The 15,883-nt window shown below is 53.8% G+C and overlaps 2 protein-coding genes and 10 non-coding genes across 16 annotated transcripts; all 12 read right to left on the bottom strand.

The window, feature by feature from the left end:
- Window positions 1-550: 550 nt before the first annotated feature.
- On the bottom strand, window positions 551-7,582 carry CWC25 (CWC25 spliceosome associated protein). 2 transcript variants are annotated; one of them, XM_076356700.1, is made up of 10 exons: window positions 7,506-7,582; window positions 6,974-7,146; window positions 6,516-6,752; window positions 5,726-5,795; window positions 5,067-5,194; window positions 4,754-4,823; window positions 4,078-4,265; window positions 3,427-3,513; window positions 2,670-2,831; window positions 551-1,396 (listed from the first exon to the last, which is right to left on the bottom strand). In XM_076356700.1, exons 1-10 carry the CDS (start codon window positions 7,521-7,523, stop codon window positions 1,282-1,284), a joined length of 1,248 nt encoding a protein of 415 aa, XP_076212815.1. In that variant the 5' UTR covers window positions 7,524-7,582; the 3' UTR covers window positions 551-1,281. The 2 variants fall into 2 exon arrangements, with proteins under 2 accessions (XP_076212815.1, XP_076212816.1); XM_076356701.1 differs by lacking the exons at window positions 551-1,396; window positions 2,670-2,831; window positions 3,427-3,513 and adding an exon at window positions 3,750-3,977.
- A 916-nt stretch (window positions 7,583-8,498) lies between these two features.
- TRNAC-GCA (transfer RNA cysteine (anticodon GCA)) lies at window positions 8,499-8,570 on the bottom strand. The gene has a single exon. It is a non-coding gene; the product is annotated as a tRNA-Cys (tRNA).
- Window positions 8,571-8,934: 364 nt separating this feature from the next.
- Window positions 8,935-9,006, bottom strand: TRNAC-GCA (transfer RNA cysteine (anticodon GCA)). The gene has a single exon. It is a non-coding gene; the product is annotated as a tRNA-Cys (tRNA).
- A 416-nt stretch (window positions 9,007-9,422) lies between these two features.
- Window positions 9,423-9,494, bottom strand: TRNAC-GCA (transfer RNA cysteine (anticodon GCA)). Its single transcript has one exon. It is a non-coding gene; the product is annotated as a tRNA-Cys (tRNA).
- A 393-nt stretch (window positions 9,495-9,887) lies between these two features.
- TRNAC-GCA (transfer RNA cysteine (anticodon GCA)) lies at window positions 9,888-9,959 on the bottom strand. The gene has a single exon. It is a non-coding gene; the product is annotated as a tRNA-Cys (tRNA).
- Window positions 9,960-10,396: 437 nt separating this feature from the next.
- TRNAC-GCA (transfer RNA cysteine (anticodon GCA)) lies at window positions 10,397-10,468 on the bottom strand. Its single transcript has one exon. It is a non-coding gene; the product is annotated as a tRNA-Cys (tRNA).
- A 285-nt stretch (window positions 10,469-10,753) lies between these two features.
- TRNAC-GCA (transfer RNA cysteine (anticodon GCA)) lies at window positions 10,754-10,825 on the bottom strand. The gene has a single exon. It is a non-coding gene; the product is annotated as a tRNA-Cys (tRNA).
- A 604-nt stretch (window positions 10,826-11,429) lies between these two features.
- Window positions 11,430-13,446, bottom strand: LOC143169369 (pre-mRNA-splicing factor CWC25 homolog). Of its 4 annotated transcripts, none has more exons than XR_012996883.1 (4): window positions 13,370-13,446; window positions 12,880-13,010; window positions 11,960-12,639; window positions 11,430-11,694 (listed from the first exon to the last, which is right to left on the bottom strand). XR_012996883.1 is itself a non-coding variant. In XM_076356702.1 (3 exons), exons 1-3 carry the CDS (start codon window positions 13,385-13,387, stop codon window positions 11,553-11,555), a joined length of 291 nt encoding a protein of 96 aa, XP_076212817.1. In that variant the 5' UTR covers window positions 13,388-13,446; the 3' UTR covers window positions 11,430-11,552. The 4 variants fall into 4 exon arrangements, 1 of the variants encoding a protein (XP_076212817.1); XR_012996884.1 differs by having other exon boundaries at window positions 11,960-12,056; XR_012996882.1 differs by having other exon boundaries at window positions 11,960-13,010.
- Window positions 13,447-14,362: 916 nt separating this feature from the next.
- Window positions 14,363-14,434, bottom strand: TRNAC-GCA (transfer RNA cysteine (anticodon GCA)). The gene has a single exon. It is a non-coding gene; the product is annotated as a tRNA-Cys (tRNA).
- A 364-nt stretch (window positions 14,435-14,798) lies between these two features.
- On the bottom strand, window positions 14,799-14,870 carry TRNAC-GCA (transfer RNA cysteine (anticodon GCA)). The gene has a single exon. It is a non-coding gene; the product is annotated as a tRNA-Cys (tRNA).
- Window positions 14,871-15,286: 416 nt separating this feature from the next.
- On the bottom strand, window positions 15,287-15,358 carry TRNAC-GCA (transfer RNA cysteine (anticodon GCA)). The gene has a single exon. It is a non-coding gene; the product is annotated as a tRNA-Cys (tRNA).
- Window positions 15,359-15,751: 393 nt separating this feature from the next.
- Window positions 15,752-15,823, bottom strand: TRNAC-GCA (transfer RNA cysteine (anticodon GCA)). Its single transcript has one exon. It is a non-coding gene; the product is annotated as a tRNA-Cys (tRNA).
- Window positions 15,824-15,883: the final 60 nt, after the last annotated feature.

The raw sequence follows: 15,883 nt of genomic DNA, 5'->3' as shown, positions 1-15,883 counted from the left end.
CGCGGCGCCGGCCGCTGGCTCTCCCGGACTCAACCTGCGGCAGGAAGGGGACGAACCGCAGCACGGCTGGGGCTGAGAGAAGGAACAACGGAAAGGGCTGCCGGAGGAAAAGGGAGAGGGGAAAGAAAGCGTCCTTCCCCCCCTCCTCTTCCAGGAGATGGTCTCGCCCAGTTGGCGTGACGTACCCGCCCCGGCCACGCCCCGTTCTGAACGGGCCAATAAGCAGCAAGGCGCCTGGAATTATGAATGGGCGGCTACACACGTCACACGGGCCGCCGTTTAAAGGGCGAGGAGAGGGGCCGGGGCCGCGCGGGGACCCCTCCCGGAGGCGGCCCGGGGACCGGCGGCCCCGGGGCCGGGCCCTGCGGGCTGGAGCGAGTCCGGCGCTCGGACAAACCCGAAAAGGGGCTGCTACAGCCAGTCACCGCCTCCCGGGCCCTCACCGAACCTTCCCTTTGACAGCGAGGTTTACCCCTGCCCCTCCCACCCCCAAAAGCCACAAAGAACAGTTAAAAATGACAGTCAAGTTCCTTCATTTTTTTTTTTTTTTAAAAAAAAAAAAAAGAGATCTACGCTGCTGTACATATACACATTACTTACATTACAAAATCCCAGAGAAATGTCTGCTGTATCAGCTATGCTCTGCTCACCTCCTTTCCCTTCGAAGCAGCTCCCTTTGGGTCAAACACCATTCAAATCTGTGAGCAATTAAACAGCGGCTACGGATATTTTGCAGACTCGCCTACCATCGCGCTCCAAACCCACACCTGAAGCGGCGACAGGTATTGAACAGGATTTTGTCCGTTACTCATGCGGCTTTCTCAAATTCCATGACATTACCTCAACTTGCGAATTTGCTCCGCTCTGATTTTTAAGGACTAACAAAAATAGGGCTTTTGCTGTGTCATATAAAGAGCTCGGACAATCTGCCCAATGTAGAAAGCAGTTACCACCTGGCATAATCTGGTAATAACGATATACAAAAATGATACCAGTCAAGGTGGGGAGAGAAGGAAAAAGATCTGGCAATACGTTAAAAACAGAATACAAAGGCTCACGAGTTCTCCAGCAAAGGTTGGCTTGCAAGGTCATACTCATTACAAATGTCTTCACGACGCCAGCAGTCCAGAAGACGCCGCGGGCTGCAGCACGGCAACCCAGCGCCTCTTTGGGAGATGGTAACTGTTCCTGTAGAGAGCAGTGAGTCTGTGCTGGAGGTCTCTCACCTTCGGGAATGAGTGTCCGTTTAACTTCTGCACAGGAGCAGAGGAAGAACAAGTTTCATCTCTGCATAAAGTTTTTTTCCAAGGCAGCGGGAGTCCTCTGAAGGGAGTGGATATTGCGTTTCACCCGATCTTCCAGGGTGGAAGTAGAGGCGCTCTCTAGTTTTAAGCGACTGCAGGAAGTTGAACCAGAGAAAGATATTAGAATCTCTTTCCAAACATTACACCATTTCTAGCAGGATTCACCATCCCCAAGTCATCTACCTAAAGTAATCTAACATAGAAAACAGCAGATTATTTCCTATTAAAATCTGCACGGAAAGAACTGAACAGCTTTTAGTTTGGCTTGTAACAGATTCAATGCCTTATTTAATGTCAGTGCTCAGAAATATATTTTCAGTAGCTCTCAAATCTCCTCCGTCTTCCAAATATAACTAACCGTTAATTACAAATGCATCCGTCACAGGGGACTCGGTTGCTTTCTGCGAAGCAAACGAGGGAAAAGCAATGCGTTCCTGAACTGAGGGCAGCGGTCCTCCGGGAGCCTGAATGCCAGAGCTCATGCTGTAAATGACTGCGTTAGCTACGGGAGAGAGAAGGGATCCTTGTGACCACTCGCTCTCTTTTACTACTTCAGATCACACCGCTGTGCTTTTCTGAATGATCTCCTCGTGCCCACCTCCCTCTTCAAACAACATGCCAATAAACACAAAGTTTGTTAGCTCAGCCAGTTGCTTCTGCACAGGGAAACACACAAAAATCTCTCTCCACAAGAGATTTTGCTCATGGAGAAAATCTATTGCAATTTTAAGCCACCCTTATGTGATCCCAGCTCTGGGCAGCTTCTGGAATTAAGTATACGTTCTCCTCCGATTAATTTGTAGAGCCTGGAGAATACTATGCTGCAGCAACTCCAAAATACATCACGCTGCCATAGGATCTTTCTTACACACCACTGCACTTTCTGGAAGGCCTTGTGCCACTCCAGTTTCCTTTGCCTGCCACGTGCGCAAGGGACTGCGAGTTACCGCCTGTGTTTAGAGACGGTCTTATTTCTTGTTGAGCACAGGTTTCAGTCCCACAAGCTCTTGGCACACAGGCTCCCAGTGGACTTGCAGGCCTAAAACTGTTGCAAGCTCCTAAAACCAGAGAACTTTTTAATATCTGCATGTAAAACACTACTAGGCATTTCCACAGGATGGCAAAAAATAACCGGTTACCGGTTTCCGAGACTGACTACCAAGGCCATCATAGAAATAGCTACCTTTTGGGTTAAGAAGAGAATTTGGGAACAGTAGATGTCACCAGTTCTACTGTAAAACACAGTAGAGATGGATCCTATACCATAATCTGAAACACCTCAAAGGATGAGGCCATCACGCGCTCCTCAGAAGCTGTGGCCTATATTTCCCTTGAATGAAAAAGCAGATAACGAAAGACACTCACTTGAAGAACTTCCCATCTCGGGAGTCGAGTTTCTCCAGTTCTCGCTCCAGCTCCTCCTCCTTTCGGTGTTTCCTGAGGTTGTTTGCTCTCTCCTCTTCCCGCCACTTGGCATTTTCCATCATCTCCTGGCGTTTACGCTCTAGTTCCTCTGGAGAGATCTTCCTATTTGTGTAGAGAACACCACAATAGCATCAACGGCATGCTGGGCCCCACCCCCCTCTTGCTTTCCATTCTTTAAGATGATTTACAATCCCCCAAATTAGGGGTGTTCAACATGTTTTTTTTCTTTGGCAGCCAATCAGCAAAGCTTGTAAGGACACGTCTAAATATTCTGCTTTACCACGCCCCTAGCAAGAGTCTGTTTTCTCCCTCTTTTCAGCCTTCTTGTTTTTAATTGACTGGTAAGATGATGCTGCCAAGGTCATATTTTCCTGATGACAGTGAAACAGAATGCTTCGAATTAACAGTCCATGGGACAAAGACTGACTTCACATTACTGCCTTGCACAGTGATGCGAGACACATGGAGAACCAGCAGCCATGTGGATTGGTTTGGGAAGCTGTCCGACGTCTTAACTAACAGCCAAGCTCAAGAGCACCAAACCGAGCACTTCAGGACTCTCTGTCCAACTTTCCGGACATTCGATCCAATCTACTTTAGTTAACAAAATAAAATTTGGTTCACAGATTACACCCAGCTGCTTCACAATCACCAGGGCAACTTCCATCCAAAAGCACAGGGACGAGACCTTGCTTACCTTGTGTAACCCGCAGTATGCTGTCGTCGATAGCTCTTTTTAGGGGAAGGGCTTCTAGCTCTCCCTTTCTCCTCCCGATTGCTATGTCTGTAACCCAGAAACACCCTTATTAGGACAGATGAGCATACATTATCACACCTCTAAACTTTCCCCGGATTTTTTGTACACATTCTGAAACCAAGACGCCTCCCATAACTGCAGGGCTGTCACCTGTCCACTTTGAAAACAAATTCTAATGACTCTTAATATACTGTAAATTTCCATCTATTTTTACTCAGTTTCAATTATTTCATCAGCAAACAATAAACACCCGGTACCTGATTTTATCAGATTTTATTTACCTTTAGCAAAGATAATTCAACAGTTATAAATACCTATTAAAGGTACAGTCACAAGCGATACCTAGAGAGCGTACCTAGAAAGAGGGTGTCCCAAACGGAGAGTGCAATTGCAGACAGCATGTCCCCTCCAGGAGCTCACCTGAGTGCTTCTGCACTCTTGCACAGCTCCTGCCTCTACACCCAGAACCGAGCAATAATGTGGCCAGAACACTAAAGTGGTAGAAGGAGACTGCATAAGAGGGATTTTGATTCCAGAGAGCTCCCCCACCAGCACCCCTAGGTTTACGTTATCCAGGTTAGCCACACTCACTGTTTACTGTGTCTAGAAGGAGATCTTGACCCCCTGCATCCAGATTGTTCTGAATTCTTCTTGCTAGAGCGTCTCTGAGGAGAGCGGGATGGGCTCCTGGACCTGGAGCGATCCCGGTGCTTGTGGGCCCTCTCCTGGCTGGCAGCTGGAGAGCTCCGAGACCTGTGGCTCTGGTCAGAGTCTCTAACCTGGAATTCAAAAGCGTCTTTCAGGAGAGCCTCTTGTAAGAGCACAACAACAATGGAAGGCCACAGAGGAGACCTCAGGCTAGGCTAAGTGCAGGAAGGAGCGTACACTGTGGTTTGCGTTTACTTATCCCACTTCCTAGGTTCTTATTAACACCTGCGTCTAAAAAGATTATTTCTGTATCATGTTCAGCAAACTACACTGCCGAGGCATTCAAGCAGAGTATTTAAACAGATGTGTGACTCTGAAGAGAAACTGAATAAAACTTAACTTGAATTCAGAGCAGACAAAAGTCCTACCAGGATCTGAACAACTTTACTTTCAAGGCTTAGATGGCTCCGAATTGAACATGAACTTTATTATATCATGTCCCCCTCATAATCCTCTCCTAGCCGGTGAAGCAGTCTTGCAACACACTGCCAAAACTCTTGCTCTTCCCTAACTCAGGGCACTTGCTACTGAAAGAGCTGTGCGAAACACACAAACTTACTTGTAAGCCATATCCTGGGACTTTGGAAGGAGCAGGTTTCCAGGAGGAACTGTTCATCCTCTTCTGAGGCCTAAAAAGAAAACAGAATAGTACTTTTGAAGCAGGTGAAATTCAAGAACACAATACTTTTTTAACATTAAAATGTCATTAAAATAATTTAACGATGTAAAAACAATGAAGTAACATAAAGAAACATTTAGGCAAATTAAGAGCATCAATTAGAAAGATAAAACTCAGAGAGGATTAGAAAAAGACATGAAAAACAAATTAACCAGGAAACACGGTATTTTTACTACAAAACCTCAAAACATACTTATTTTTGCCTCGCTCCTCATCACTGCTGTCACTTTCACTGCTAGAACTGCGATGTCGATGTTTCTTGTGCTTCTTCTTCTTCTCTTTCTTCTTCTTTTTCTCTTTTTTATCTAAACTGTTTTGCAGCTATAAAGCAAGACACCATTTCATTAGTAACAATCGCTGCCTCTACGCTTGGGCAGTCAGTATCACAAGGCAAAGTAACAGAGTTCTCTGTGGAAAGGCTCCTGGAACAAAACCTAAACCATTTAACAAGGTCCTCTCTCAAAACTAAAGAGCTTAATGGAGTCTTCCCTAGTGTCAGTTTGGTATTAGCACATGTTAAATCCTGTCTGCAATCACTCTGTAGTACTAAATCAACAATTAATCACTTATTTAAAAAAAAAAAAAAAAAAGCACACCAGAAGATCAAGAAGAGTAAAGTAACACTGAACTTGAAAGGAAGAGAAATTAATTCCTGCTGAGAGACTGATACAGAACCTTATCCTATTATATCAGGATTATAGAAAGCTGAATTTATTCTGGTTTTCTGTGAAGAGTAAGGAAATGGAACTCAGGTCCTGATCCTAAACGATGCTGATTCTGACCTATGATCCTCTCCCTGGTTCAGTGTATTCTGTGCTTTGAGTCTGTAAAGGAGTACTGAGATACACCTACCAACTCTTTGATTTTCTTCATTTTAACAGGATTATTCAGAACTTCTCTCTTCTTTTCCTCCTCCCTCTTTCTAAAGCAGGAAAAAAAAAAGTTTGTATTTTCAAACAACTGAAAACATGACATTTTCATGAAAGACACCAATCAAGCGCAAGCTCTAAAAACATATAAAGCAGGAAAACAGGCAAGTTTTGTACATTCAGCAAAATAGATCCAACAAAGGAGGAGTCTGCCCTTTTCTTCTCCACTTAAGAGTGCAACTAGCAGGGTAAACAAAAATTTGCTGTGTTGCCATCGATCTGCCTACAACGCTAATAAACGCCTGAACTCTCAGAGCAGACCAGATACATCCACACACACGTAAAAGGGTGAGCTAAGCCGGTAGAGACGATCAATGTGGAATAAGAATCTTTGCATTTACATGTATTTACCAACGTACAGCTAGATGATCTACGTGACGATCATCAGCTCGTTCAGATCACAAAAATCTTAGATTCTAAATCAAGTCAGCAAAATCATCCAAAGGCAGCAAAATGACCCAAATACGTTATTTGACATTATGTTGGTCTGTCTACACAACCAAAACCCTACTAGTCATGTAAGTAAGTGGCCGGTGACCTCTCCGCGGCCAGGACTGCCACCTACAGCCTAGAGCTCACAAACAGGCAGGACGTAGCTTTGAGGAACAGACACAACAGCAGTCTTTACAAAGACAAATAAGACAGCTCTTAGGGAGTTGCTAATACTGATGCTTTGCCTCATCTGCTACTGCTTTTAGCTCCACCTCTGGTACCTTATCATGAAAAGTGGATCCTCCCGGATTTTGTTTGCCATATCTAGGACAGAATTGGCACCCGTCTTGGCGAAAATGGAGCCTGGGAGAAGTCCTGTCTCATTGGAACAGCCTGCATCCTTGTCTTCTGTCTTCTCAAAGACGTATTTGTCCACAGGGCGACCCATAAGATATTCCTCTCTGTTCACCATGCCTCCAGGACCCTGGTACATCCACTCCAATTTCTCTTCTCTTTTCCTATTGCAAACAAGACCATCTTATTTATCCTCCTCACAGTTCTAAAGTTACATTTTAAGGCACAGGCTTACGAAGGTGAATCTAAACATTTATCACCCGAACCATTAAACCCATGGCTCTCTCAGGGGCACCGAGAGCACCCGTACCACCGCACCAGACAGCGCTCGCCTCCAGAGGATTGCAAGGGCTGGTAACCACCGGTCTGGAGGGCACCACCTCACCTGACGGTACCCATGTCCTCAGCGTATCGCTGCATCTCCTCACGCGCTCGCTCCTCCTGCAGCTCCCGCTGCAGCTCCTCGATCTTCTTCCGCTCGGCCTCATGCTTCTGTTCGGCTTTCCACACCTTCTCCACATTGCGCAGGGTCTGGGGGTGCCAGCTCTTCTTCAGGTTCTGCGGGAGGGCGGAGACCGGACCGGCACCGTTAACAAAGGGCCGCCGAGCCCCGCCCGCGGGTCCCCACCGGCCTGCCCTCGCCGGCGGCCACGGGGAAGGGCCCGCTCAGAGCCGCGCTAGCCCGCGGCCCGGAGAACGGGACGCGCTCCTTCCCACCCCAACGAGACCCGCTCGGACCGGCGGCCCCGCTGCCGGGGGCGGCGAAAGGCCGCGGGCCCCGGCCAACCCCCGCGCCCGTTGCCCGCCTGCCAGCGAGCCCGAGCCCAGGCCGGCACCCGCAGCCCCGGCGGAGACTCTCGGCCCCTCTCGGATCCCCCCGGCCCCGGCCCCGGCCCCGGCCCCGGTCCCCTCCTCACCAGGTCGCCGCCCCCCATGGCGGCGGTCGGGCGAGCGAGCGCGCGCTTCCCCCCGCAGCTACCGGGCCTGGGCGCGCCTCATCAAGACGCGCCGCGTCGCCGCCGGTGCCGCGCGGCGCGGCTCAGAGCCGTCACTTCCGCCGCGGGCGCTGAGGGGAGCCGGCAAGATGGCGGGCGGCGGAGGAGGGCAGGGCGCGGGCGGCCCCGCGGCGCCTCCGGCTGCCGCTCGGTAGGGAAGAGGGAAAGACCGAAAGCGCCCGCGTGAGCGGCGCAGGCGGAGGAGCAGCGTGAGCGGCGCGGAGCTGCCCTGTCCCTGCGGGGGCGGCGCGGGCAGCGCCGCCGGTCCCGTCAGGAGAGGGCCCGGTGCGGCGGGGCCCGGGCCCGGGCGTTGGTTTCGTTCGTTTCGCACGTGAGCGGCCGGTGCCCCCGGGGGGTGTAACTGCAGCTCGGGTGTCGCCGAGCGGCAGCTCTGCCGGGCTCGGCTGGCTCCGGCGGCGGCCCGGGGCGGGGGTTAGAACCGGTGACCCGGCGGTCCGCAAGCCGGCGCGTTGCCCCCGAGCCATCGCTTCCCGCCAAACGGCCGCCCCGCCCCGCGGGCGCAGCTCAGGGGTAGGGCGTCCGACTGCGGGTGCAGGGGCGCAGAGTTCGAGCCCCGGGCAGCGATACCCGTCACCTCAGCACCCCGACCGCAGGCTGCTTTGTATGTCACAGCCCCGGCCCCCTTCAGAAAACACGCCGGCAGCGATCCCCTCTTCCCGAGCGACGTCATACACCTTAAATTAATGGCAATTACTCAAACAGGAAAAACTAGACCAGTAGCAGCTCCGGTGAGCCGGCTCGTTTGCGTGTACTGCAGGAAATGTCAAAGCCCGGTTTCGTGCTTGGCAAAAGATCTCCACGTGATTTCCAAGACCTCGGAGGGGTAAGAGAGTCCCTCCGTAGTCTGTCTGCGTGGAGATTCTGGAAGAAGAAAGGGTGAAAAAGCAGCTAAGGAGGGGGCACCTGGAGTTGAACCAGGGACCTCTTGATCTGCAGTCAAATGCTCTGCCACTGAGCTATACCCCCCGGGTTCACCCCTGTCACAAGGAGATTTTAAAAACGTTTCTACAGAGAGCCAAGTTCCTATGCCCGCTGGTCAGACTCTCTTACCTGACAGCCCCCTGCGCACCTTAACGTGCCTGCCGGAGGCTGTCAGAGAACTACTGCAGAGAATCAAGAGCAGAGACAAGTACACGCAGGCAGGGAGCAGTTACTCACACGGTGCACAACCCCTGCAGTTCCCCCGATACTCGGGGCCTCGGTACCTCGAATAACAGAGCTCAGAAAGCAGCCCTCACTGCACAGCACAAGCTCACAAGACCCAAGGAGACCTCTCCATCCTCTTTCTGTGCCAAATTTTGGCAAAAGGAAGGTTGAGGGAGAAGAAAGGAGGGGGCACCTGGAGTTGAACCAGGGACCTCTTGATCTGCAGTCAAATGCTCTGCCACTGAGCTATACCCCCTGGGTTTGCACTCGTACAAGGAGCAATAAAAATCTTGATACGTAGCTCAGTTTTTACGTGCGCTGGCTAGATCGTGCTCTATGACAGCACCCTCTGTTGCGTGCTCATGTACAAGGAAAATTGCGCACAGAAAGTTCCTGCAGACAATCTGGAGACAAAGACACCCAGACAGGGTCTAATTACGCACGCCAACTGGATCCCCAGCAGCTTCCTCACGGGTCAGAACAACTACTGCCATGGCCAGGCAACGACCATTATGCCTCTGCTTCGTCACCGACACGGGTATTGATTTTCACAGAAGCGTTTAGTATCTTGAATACTCAAGTTCAGAGACCTGCCTTCTGTGCACAGCACAAGCACAGCGGACCTAAAAGTGAGGAATGCTCCTCCTCTTCCCTGGAAAAAGCGCAACCCAAAGGGGGCACCTGGAGTTGAACCAGGGACCTCTTGATCTGCAGTCAAATGCTCTGCCACTGAGCTATACCCCCCGGGCACAGCACCCTCACAAGGAGGTTTTAAAAGCGTTCCTACAGAGAGCCAAGCTTCCATGTCTGCCGGTTAGATTCCTTTACTTGACAGCCCCCCGTGCACCTTAACGTGCCTGCCGAGGGCTGTACCGGGAGTTAAGTAGAATGAATTATGATAGATACGATTACTGCAGAGAATCAAGAGCAGAGACAAGTACACCCAGACAGGGAGCAGTTACTCACACGGTGCACAACCCCTGCAGTTCCCCGATACTCGGGGCCTCGGTACCTCGAATAACGGAGCTCAGAAAGCAGCCCTCACTGCACAGCACAAGCTCACAAGACCCAAGGAGACCTCTCCATCCTCTTTCTGTGCCAAATTTTGGCAAAAGGAAGGTTGAGGGAGAAGAAAGGAGGGGGCACCTGGAGTTGAACCAGGGACCTCTTGATCTGCAGTCAAATGCTCTGCCACTGAGCTATACCCCCTGCGCGCACACCTGGCAACTCACCAACAAAACGACATTTTAAAGTGTGTTCTTGCCCAATCTTCGACCCCTCTGCTCCATGGGAATCAAATCCTGCTGCAGAAGTTGCAAGACCAAAGTGCGACAGTAGCAAGGACAGTGAGTCGCCGCGCTCCAACACGGGAGACGGAGGCCGTCTCCGCTCGTCATTTACCAGGCGACCTTGGCCCAGCTGCTCTCCATCGCTCCCTCTCTTTCCTCTCCTAGCTGCAGTCTGTTCTCCGAGGAGACTGGAACTTGACACGGCAACTGCCCGAGAGTCTTGGGCATTCTCCCCACGCTTTCTAGCTCCGACCGTAACGTGAAAAAGAATTCTTGGGAGGGGAAGCCGAGCTGATCCTACCAGTTAGCCCTCCAGCAAACAAACGCCCCCGAAATCCCAAGAAAAGGTGGGCTGGGAGGGGGCACCCGGATTTGAACCGGGGACCTCTTGATCTGCAGTCAAATGCTCTGCCACTGAGCTATACCCCCACGGCACCTGCCCTGCCCCTGCCCAGCGGGAATCTCCCTGTTCATCTCCAGCACAGCAAAGCTCCGCAAACGAATCCCGGGACAAAAAGCAGCTTCTCCTGAAACGCTCGTCTCTCTCCGCACAAACACCCCGCTGACAGTCCTCTTCTCTCGTGGGAATCTGCTCCTCCACCTCTGCCCAGCACCCGATCAACCCGGGGACGCAGCCTGCAGGCAGTTTGTGGGAAAGGCGTTGAAATAAAGAGCCCTAAACCAAGGTTTTCTGGATAAAAAGGAGGAAAAGGGAGGGGGCACCCGGATTTGAACCGGGGACCTCTTGATCTGCAGTCAAATGCTCTGCCCCTGAGCTATACCCCCGCCTGTGCACGGGTGCCAGGGACGGCTCCTTGTGGGAGTGAGGAGGCGGCTCTGCTGCATTCCACTGCCTGCACTCACTGCACCTGCAGCACTGCCTCCCACACACAACAGACCTCCCATCACCCCTCAGTTTACCTTAACCCCTCCCATCGCCCCTCAGTTTACCTTAACCCCTCAGTTTACCTTAACCCCTCAGTTTACCTTAACCCCTCCCCAGGACTCTCGCCACACTTGCGAGAGCCCCACACAGGCTCCTGGGGGCCGAGCTAATGAATTCCCAGTTCTCTCTCTCAAAAACGTCCCATCGTCCAGAAGAAAAAAAGAACCCTTCGAAACGCTGACTTCCAAACACCGACGAAGGCGCTCGGCTGCACCTCTCTTTGGTCTCGGGGCGCGCCCTGCCATCGGAGAGCACGCCAGCCTCGCAGAGGAATTACCTGCCACAACACCCCACCACGCTGCCCGCAGCCTCTCTGTCTTCCCCAACTGGCTGCCCAGGGGCAGGGGACAAGGGAAGACAAACACCCAGAGCGTTTCGTCCAGCTGTCGTGCCGTGCCCCGCCTCAGAAAAAGGCTTCACAAGTCAAAAAGCCAGCACGAGCTGTTAAAATAGATCGAGGGAGAACACCTTTATTTCAGCGGTGGTTTCTTACTCGTAAGCAGGTCTCTGCATCTCTCCCCAGGTCCAAGGAACAGCTCCTTCGTCACCGGTGGACCGGAAAGGTGGTCACCGCTCAGGAAGAAAGGGATCGACTTCAGCCGCCGGCTTGGAGCGCTGCGCTGACGGCCAGAGCGCCCGTTGTACCCTTCCGGGGGTTCCAGGTCTGCTGGGAAGAAGCCACGACCGCTCGCCTGCTCCGCGGAAGGGCCTGTAGAGGAGAGAGCTGCCCTCAGTCCGTGCAAGTCCTTTCCCAAGTTTCCCCTCCCCAGCTGCTGCCAGCGCGCAGCTCCCGATCATCCGGCAGGAACGGCTGAGAAACAGAAATTTTTAGGCCAGGACATTTGGCAGATTCACGTTGGTTGGGCCAAAGAGCTGCTTAAAACCATCCGGGTTCATTTTTATGCGACCGTTTCTCAAGCAAAGCATTTGACTCCAGACAGCCCCATCTGACGAGCTGTGAGAAGGACACGTACCTGCACCTCCCAAAGCCCTGTTCAGGTACCTCTGTCCCGCCTCACGGCTGTGGAGTGAATCCACTATCCAGCCCTCCCTGCGTGTGCGACCGCACTGCTGCAAGAGAGGAAGAACAAAAAAAATCCAGGACTGAAACAGGCTTCAGCGACGGGGCCAGGAGAAACCGTGCGGGAGCTGGAGGACTAGGGCGTGTTTCGGAGGAGAGGCACATTTCTGTGCCCGTTGCAAACTCTTGCATTCTCAAGCGATTAGAAACGGGGCTGTACAGAGAAACAAGCCTGAAAGCTGGTTCTCCATTACTCGAGTGCCCAGATCCTGCTTCCCTACAGGCATCTCCAGCAGCAGGAAAGGAGGCAGCGAAGAAGATGTGGAGACAGGAATCGTTACATCTTGCAGGACAGCGACACTTTATAATCCCTGGTGCATCCGCTCCAGCTTCTCTTTTCCTATCGCAAACAAGAGCGTTTTATTTTCTGTCACAGACTTCTAACGTGTTACGGAGTCGGAGGCACCAGCCGATGAAGGTGAGAGACATCAAAGACGCATTTCCACATAAATGGAAACATTTCAGCATCAGAGACGTTCAGCTCAACCCCTGCCTGGCAAGAGAACTGGTTGGTTTGGTTTTTAAACATGAGGTTACGCGTCACAGCTACAGAAGAACGCAGCCGATCTTTACCTTAATGAGAGAGAGGAAGAATTCAATTAGAAGCCTCTTCTGCATCAGCGGGATCGTGCGACTGCCCGGCTAATGACAGTCCACGGTCCGTTATTAGAGCCGCGACAGTTACAAACAAAGCCCCAAGCAAGTTTAAAGAAAGCTTCCCTACGCACAGCCTCCTCCGGACAGAATAAAGCAACACCGTCGGGAAGATAACCGCCCGCCTCGGGGGCGCCGGGAGCCCCCGCACCCCCTCACCGGAGGGCGCCCGTGTCCTCAGCGCATCGCCGCGTCTCCTCACGCGCTCGCTCCTCCATCTTCTTGCGCTCGGCTTTCCGCACCTTCTCCGCATTGCGCAGGGCCTGGGGGTGCCAGCTCCTCTTCAGGTTCTGCGGGAGGGCGGAGACCGGACCGGCACCGTTAACAAAGGGCCGCCGAGCCCCGCCCGCGGGTCCCCACCGGCCTGCCCTCGCCGGCGGCCACGGGGAAGGGCCCGCTCAGAGCCGCGCTAGCCCGCGGCCCGGAGAACGGGACGCGCTCCTTCCCACCCCAACGAGACCCGCTCGGACCGGCGGCCCCGCTGCCGGGGGCGGCGAAAGGCCGCGGGCCCCGGCGAACCCCCGCGCCCGTTGCCCGCCTGCCAGCGAGCCCGAGCCCAGGCCGGCACCCGCAGCCCCGGCGGAGACTCTCGGCCCCTCTCGGATCCCCCCGGCCCCGGCCCCGGCCCCGGCCCCGGTCCCCTCCTCACCAGGTCGCCGCCCCCCATGGCGGCGGTCGGGCGAGCGAGCGCGCGCTTCCCCCCGCAGCTACCGGGCCTGGGCGCGCCTCATCAAGACGCGCCGCGTCGCCGCCGGTGCCGCGCGGCGCGGCTCAGAGCCGTCACTTCCGCCGCGGGCGCTGAGGAGAGCCGGCAAGATGGCGGGCGGCGGAGGAGGGCAGGGCGCGGGCGGCCCCGCGGCGCCTCCGGCTGCCGCTCGGTAGGGAAGAGGGAAAGACCGAAAGCGCCCGCGTGAGCGGCGCAGGCGGAGGAGCAGCGTGAGCGGCGCGGGGCTGCCCTGTCCCTGCGGGGGCGGCGCGGGCAGCGCCGCCGGTCCCGTCAGGAGAGGGCCCGGTGCGGCGGGGCCCGGGCCCGGGCGTTGGTTTCGTTCGTTTCGCACGTGAGCGGCCGGTGCCCCCGGGGGGTGTAACTGCAGCTCGGGTGTCGCCGAGCGGCAGCTCTGCCGGGCTCGGCTGGCTCCGGCGGCGGCCCGGGGCGGGGGTTAGAACCGGTGACCCGGCGGTCCGCAAGCCGGCGCGTTGCCCCCGAGCCATCGCTTCCCGCCAAACGGCCGCCCCGCCCCGCGGGCGCAGCTCAGGGGTAGGGCGTCCGACTGCGGGTGCGGGGGCGCAGAGTTCGAGCCCCGGGCAGCGATACCCGTCACCTCAGCACCCCGACCGCAGGCTGCTTTGAACGTCACAGCCCCGGCCCCCTTCAGAAAACACGCCGGCAGCGATCCCCTCTTCCCGAGCGACGTCATACACCTTAAATTAATGGCAATTACTCAAACAGGAAAAACTAGACCAGTAGCAGCTCCGGTGAGCCGGCTCGTTTGTGTGTACTGCAGGAAATGTCAAAGCCCGGTTTCGTGCTTGGCAAAAGATCTCCACGTGATTTCCAAGACCTCGGAGGGGTAAGAGAGTCCCTCCGTAGTCTGTCTGCGTGGAGATTCTGGAAGAAGAAAGGGTGAAAAAGCAGCTAAGGAGGGGGCACCTGGAGTTGAACCAGGGACCTCTTGATCTGCAGTCAAATGCTCTGCCACTGAGCTATACCCCCTGGGTTCACCCCTGTCACAAGGAGATTTTAAAAACGTTTCTACAGAGAGCCAAGTTCCTATGCCCGCTGGTCAGACTCTCTTACTTGACAGCCCCCTGCGCACCTTAACGTGCCTGCCGGAGGCTGTCAGAGAACTACTGCAGAGAATCAAGAGCAGAGACAAGTACACGCAGGCAGGGAGCAGTTACTCACACGGTGCACAACCCCTGCAGTTCCCCCGATACTCGGGGCCTCGGTACCTCGAATAACGGAGCTCAGAAAGCAGCCCTCACTGCACAGCACAAGCTCACAAGACCCAAGGAGACCTCTCCATCCTCTTTCTGTGCCAAATTTTGGCAAAAGGAAGGTTGAGGGAGAAGAAAGGAGGGGGCACCTGGAGTTGAACCAGGGACCTCTTGATCTGCAGTCAAATGCTCTGCCACTGAGCTATACCCCCTGGGTTTGCACTCGTACAAGGAGCAATAAAAATCTTGATACGTAGCTCAGTTTTTACGTGCGCTGGCTAGATCGTGCTCTATGACAGCACCCTCTGTTGCGTGCTCATGTACAAGGAAAATTGCGCACAGAAAGTTCCTGCAGACAATCTGGAGACAAAGACACCCAGACAGGGTCTAATTACGCACGCCAACTGGATCCCCAGCAGCTTCCTCACGGGTCAGAACAACTACTGCCATGGCCAGGCAACGACCATTATGCCTCTGCTTCGTCACCGACACGGGTATTGATTTTCACAGAAGCGTTTAGTATCTTGAATACTCAAGTTCAGAGACCTGCCTTCTGTGCACAGCACAAGCACAGCGGACCTAAAAGTGAGGAATGCTCCTCCTCTTCCCTGGAAAAAGCGCAACCCAAAGGGGGCACCTGGAGTTGAACCAGGGACCTCTTGATCTGCAGTCAAATGCTCTGCCACTGAGCTATACCCCCCGGGCACAGCACCCTCACAAGGAGGTTTTAAAAGCGTTCCTACAGAGAGACAAGCTTCCATGTCCGCCGGTTAGATTCCTTTACTTGACAGCCCCCCGTGCACCTTAACGTGCCTGCCGAGGGCTGTACCGGGAGTTAAATAGAATGTATTATGATAAATACAATTACTGCAGAGAGTTAAGAACTCGGAGAAATACACCCAGACAGGGAGCAGTTACTCACACGGTGCACAACCCCTGCAGTTCCCCCGATACTCGGGGCCTCGGTACCTCGAATAACAGAGCTCAGAAAGCAGCCCTCACTGCACAGCACAAGCTCACAAGACCCAAGGAGACCTCTCCATCCTCTTTCTGTGCCAAATTTGGCAAAAGGAAGGTTGAGGGAGAAGAAAGGAGGGGGCACCTGGAGTTGAACCAGGGACCTCTTGATCTGCAGTCAAATGCTCTGCCACTGAGCTATACCCCCCAGGCACAGCACCCTCACAAGGAGGTTTTAAAAGCGTTCCTACAGAGAGCCAAGCTTCCA

This window comes from Aptenodytes patagonicus, chromosome 20 (genome assembly GCF_965638725.1).
Source record: "Aptenodytes patagonicus chromosome 20, bAptPat1.pri.cur, whole genome shotgun sequence".
Taxonomy (NCBI): Eukaryota; Metazoa; Chordata; class Aves; order Sphenisciformes; family Spheniscidae; genus Aptenodytes; species Aptenodytes patagonicus.
The sequence above is the reverse complement of the archived record's forward strand: the minus strand, read 5'-3'. Positions and strand labels throughout refer to the sequence as shown.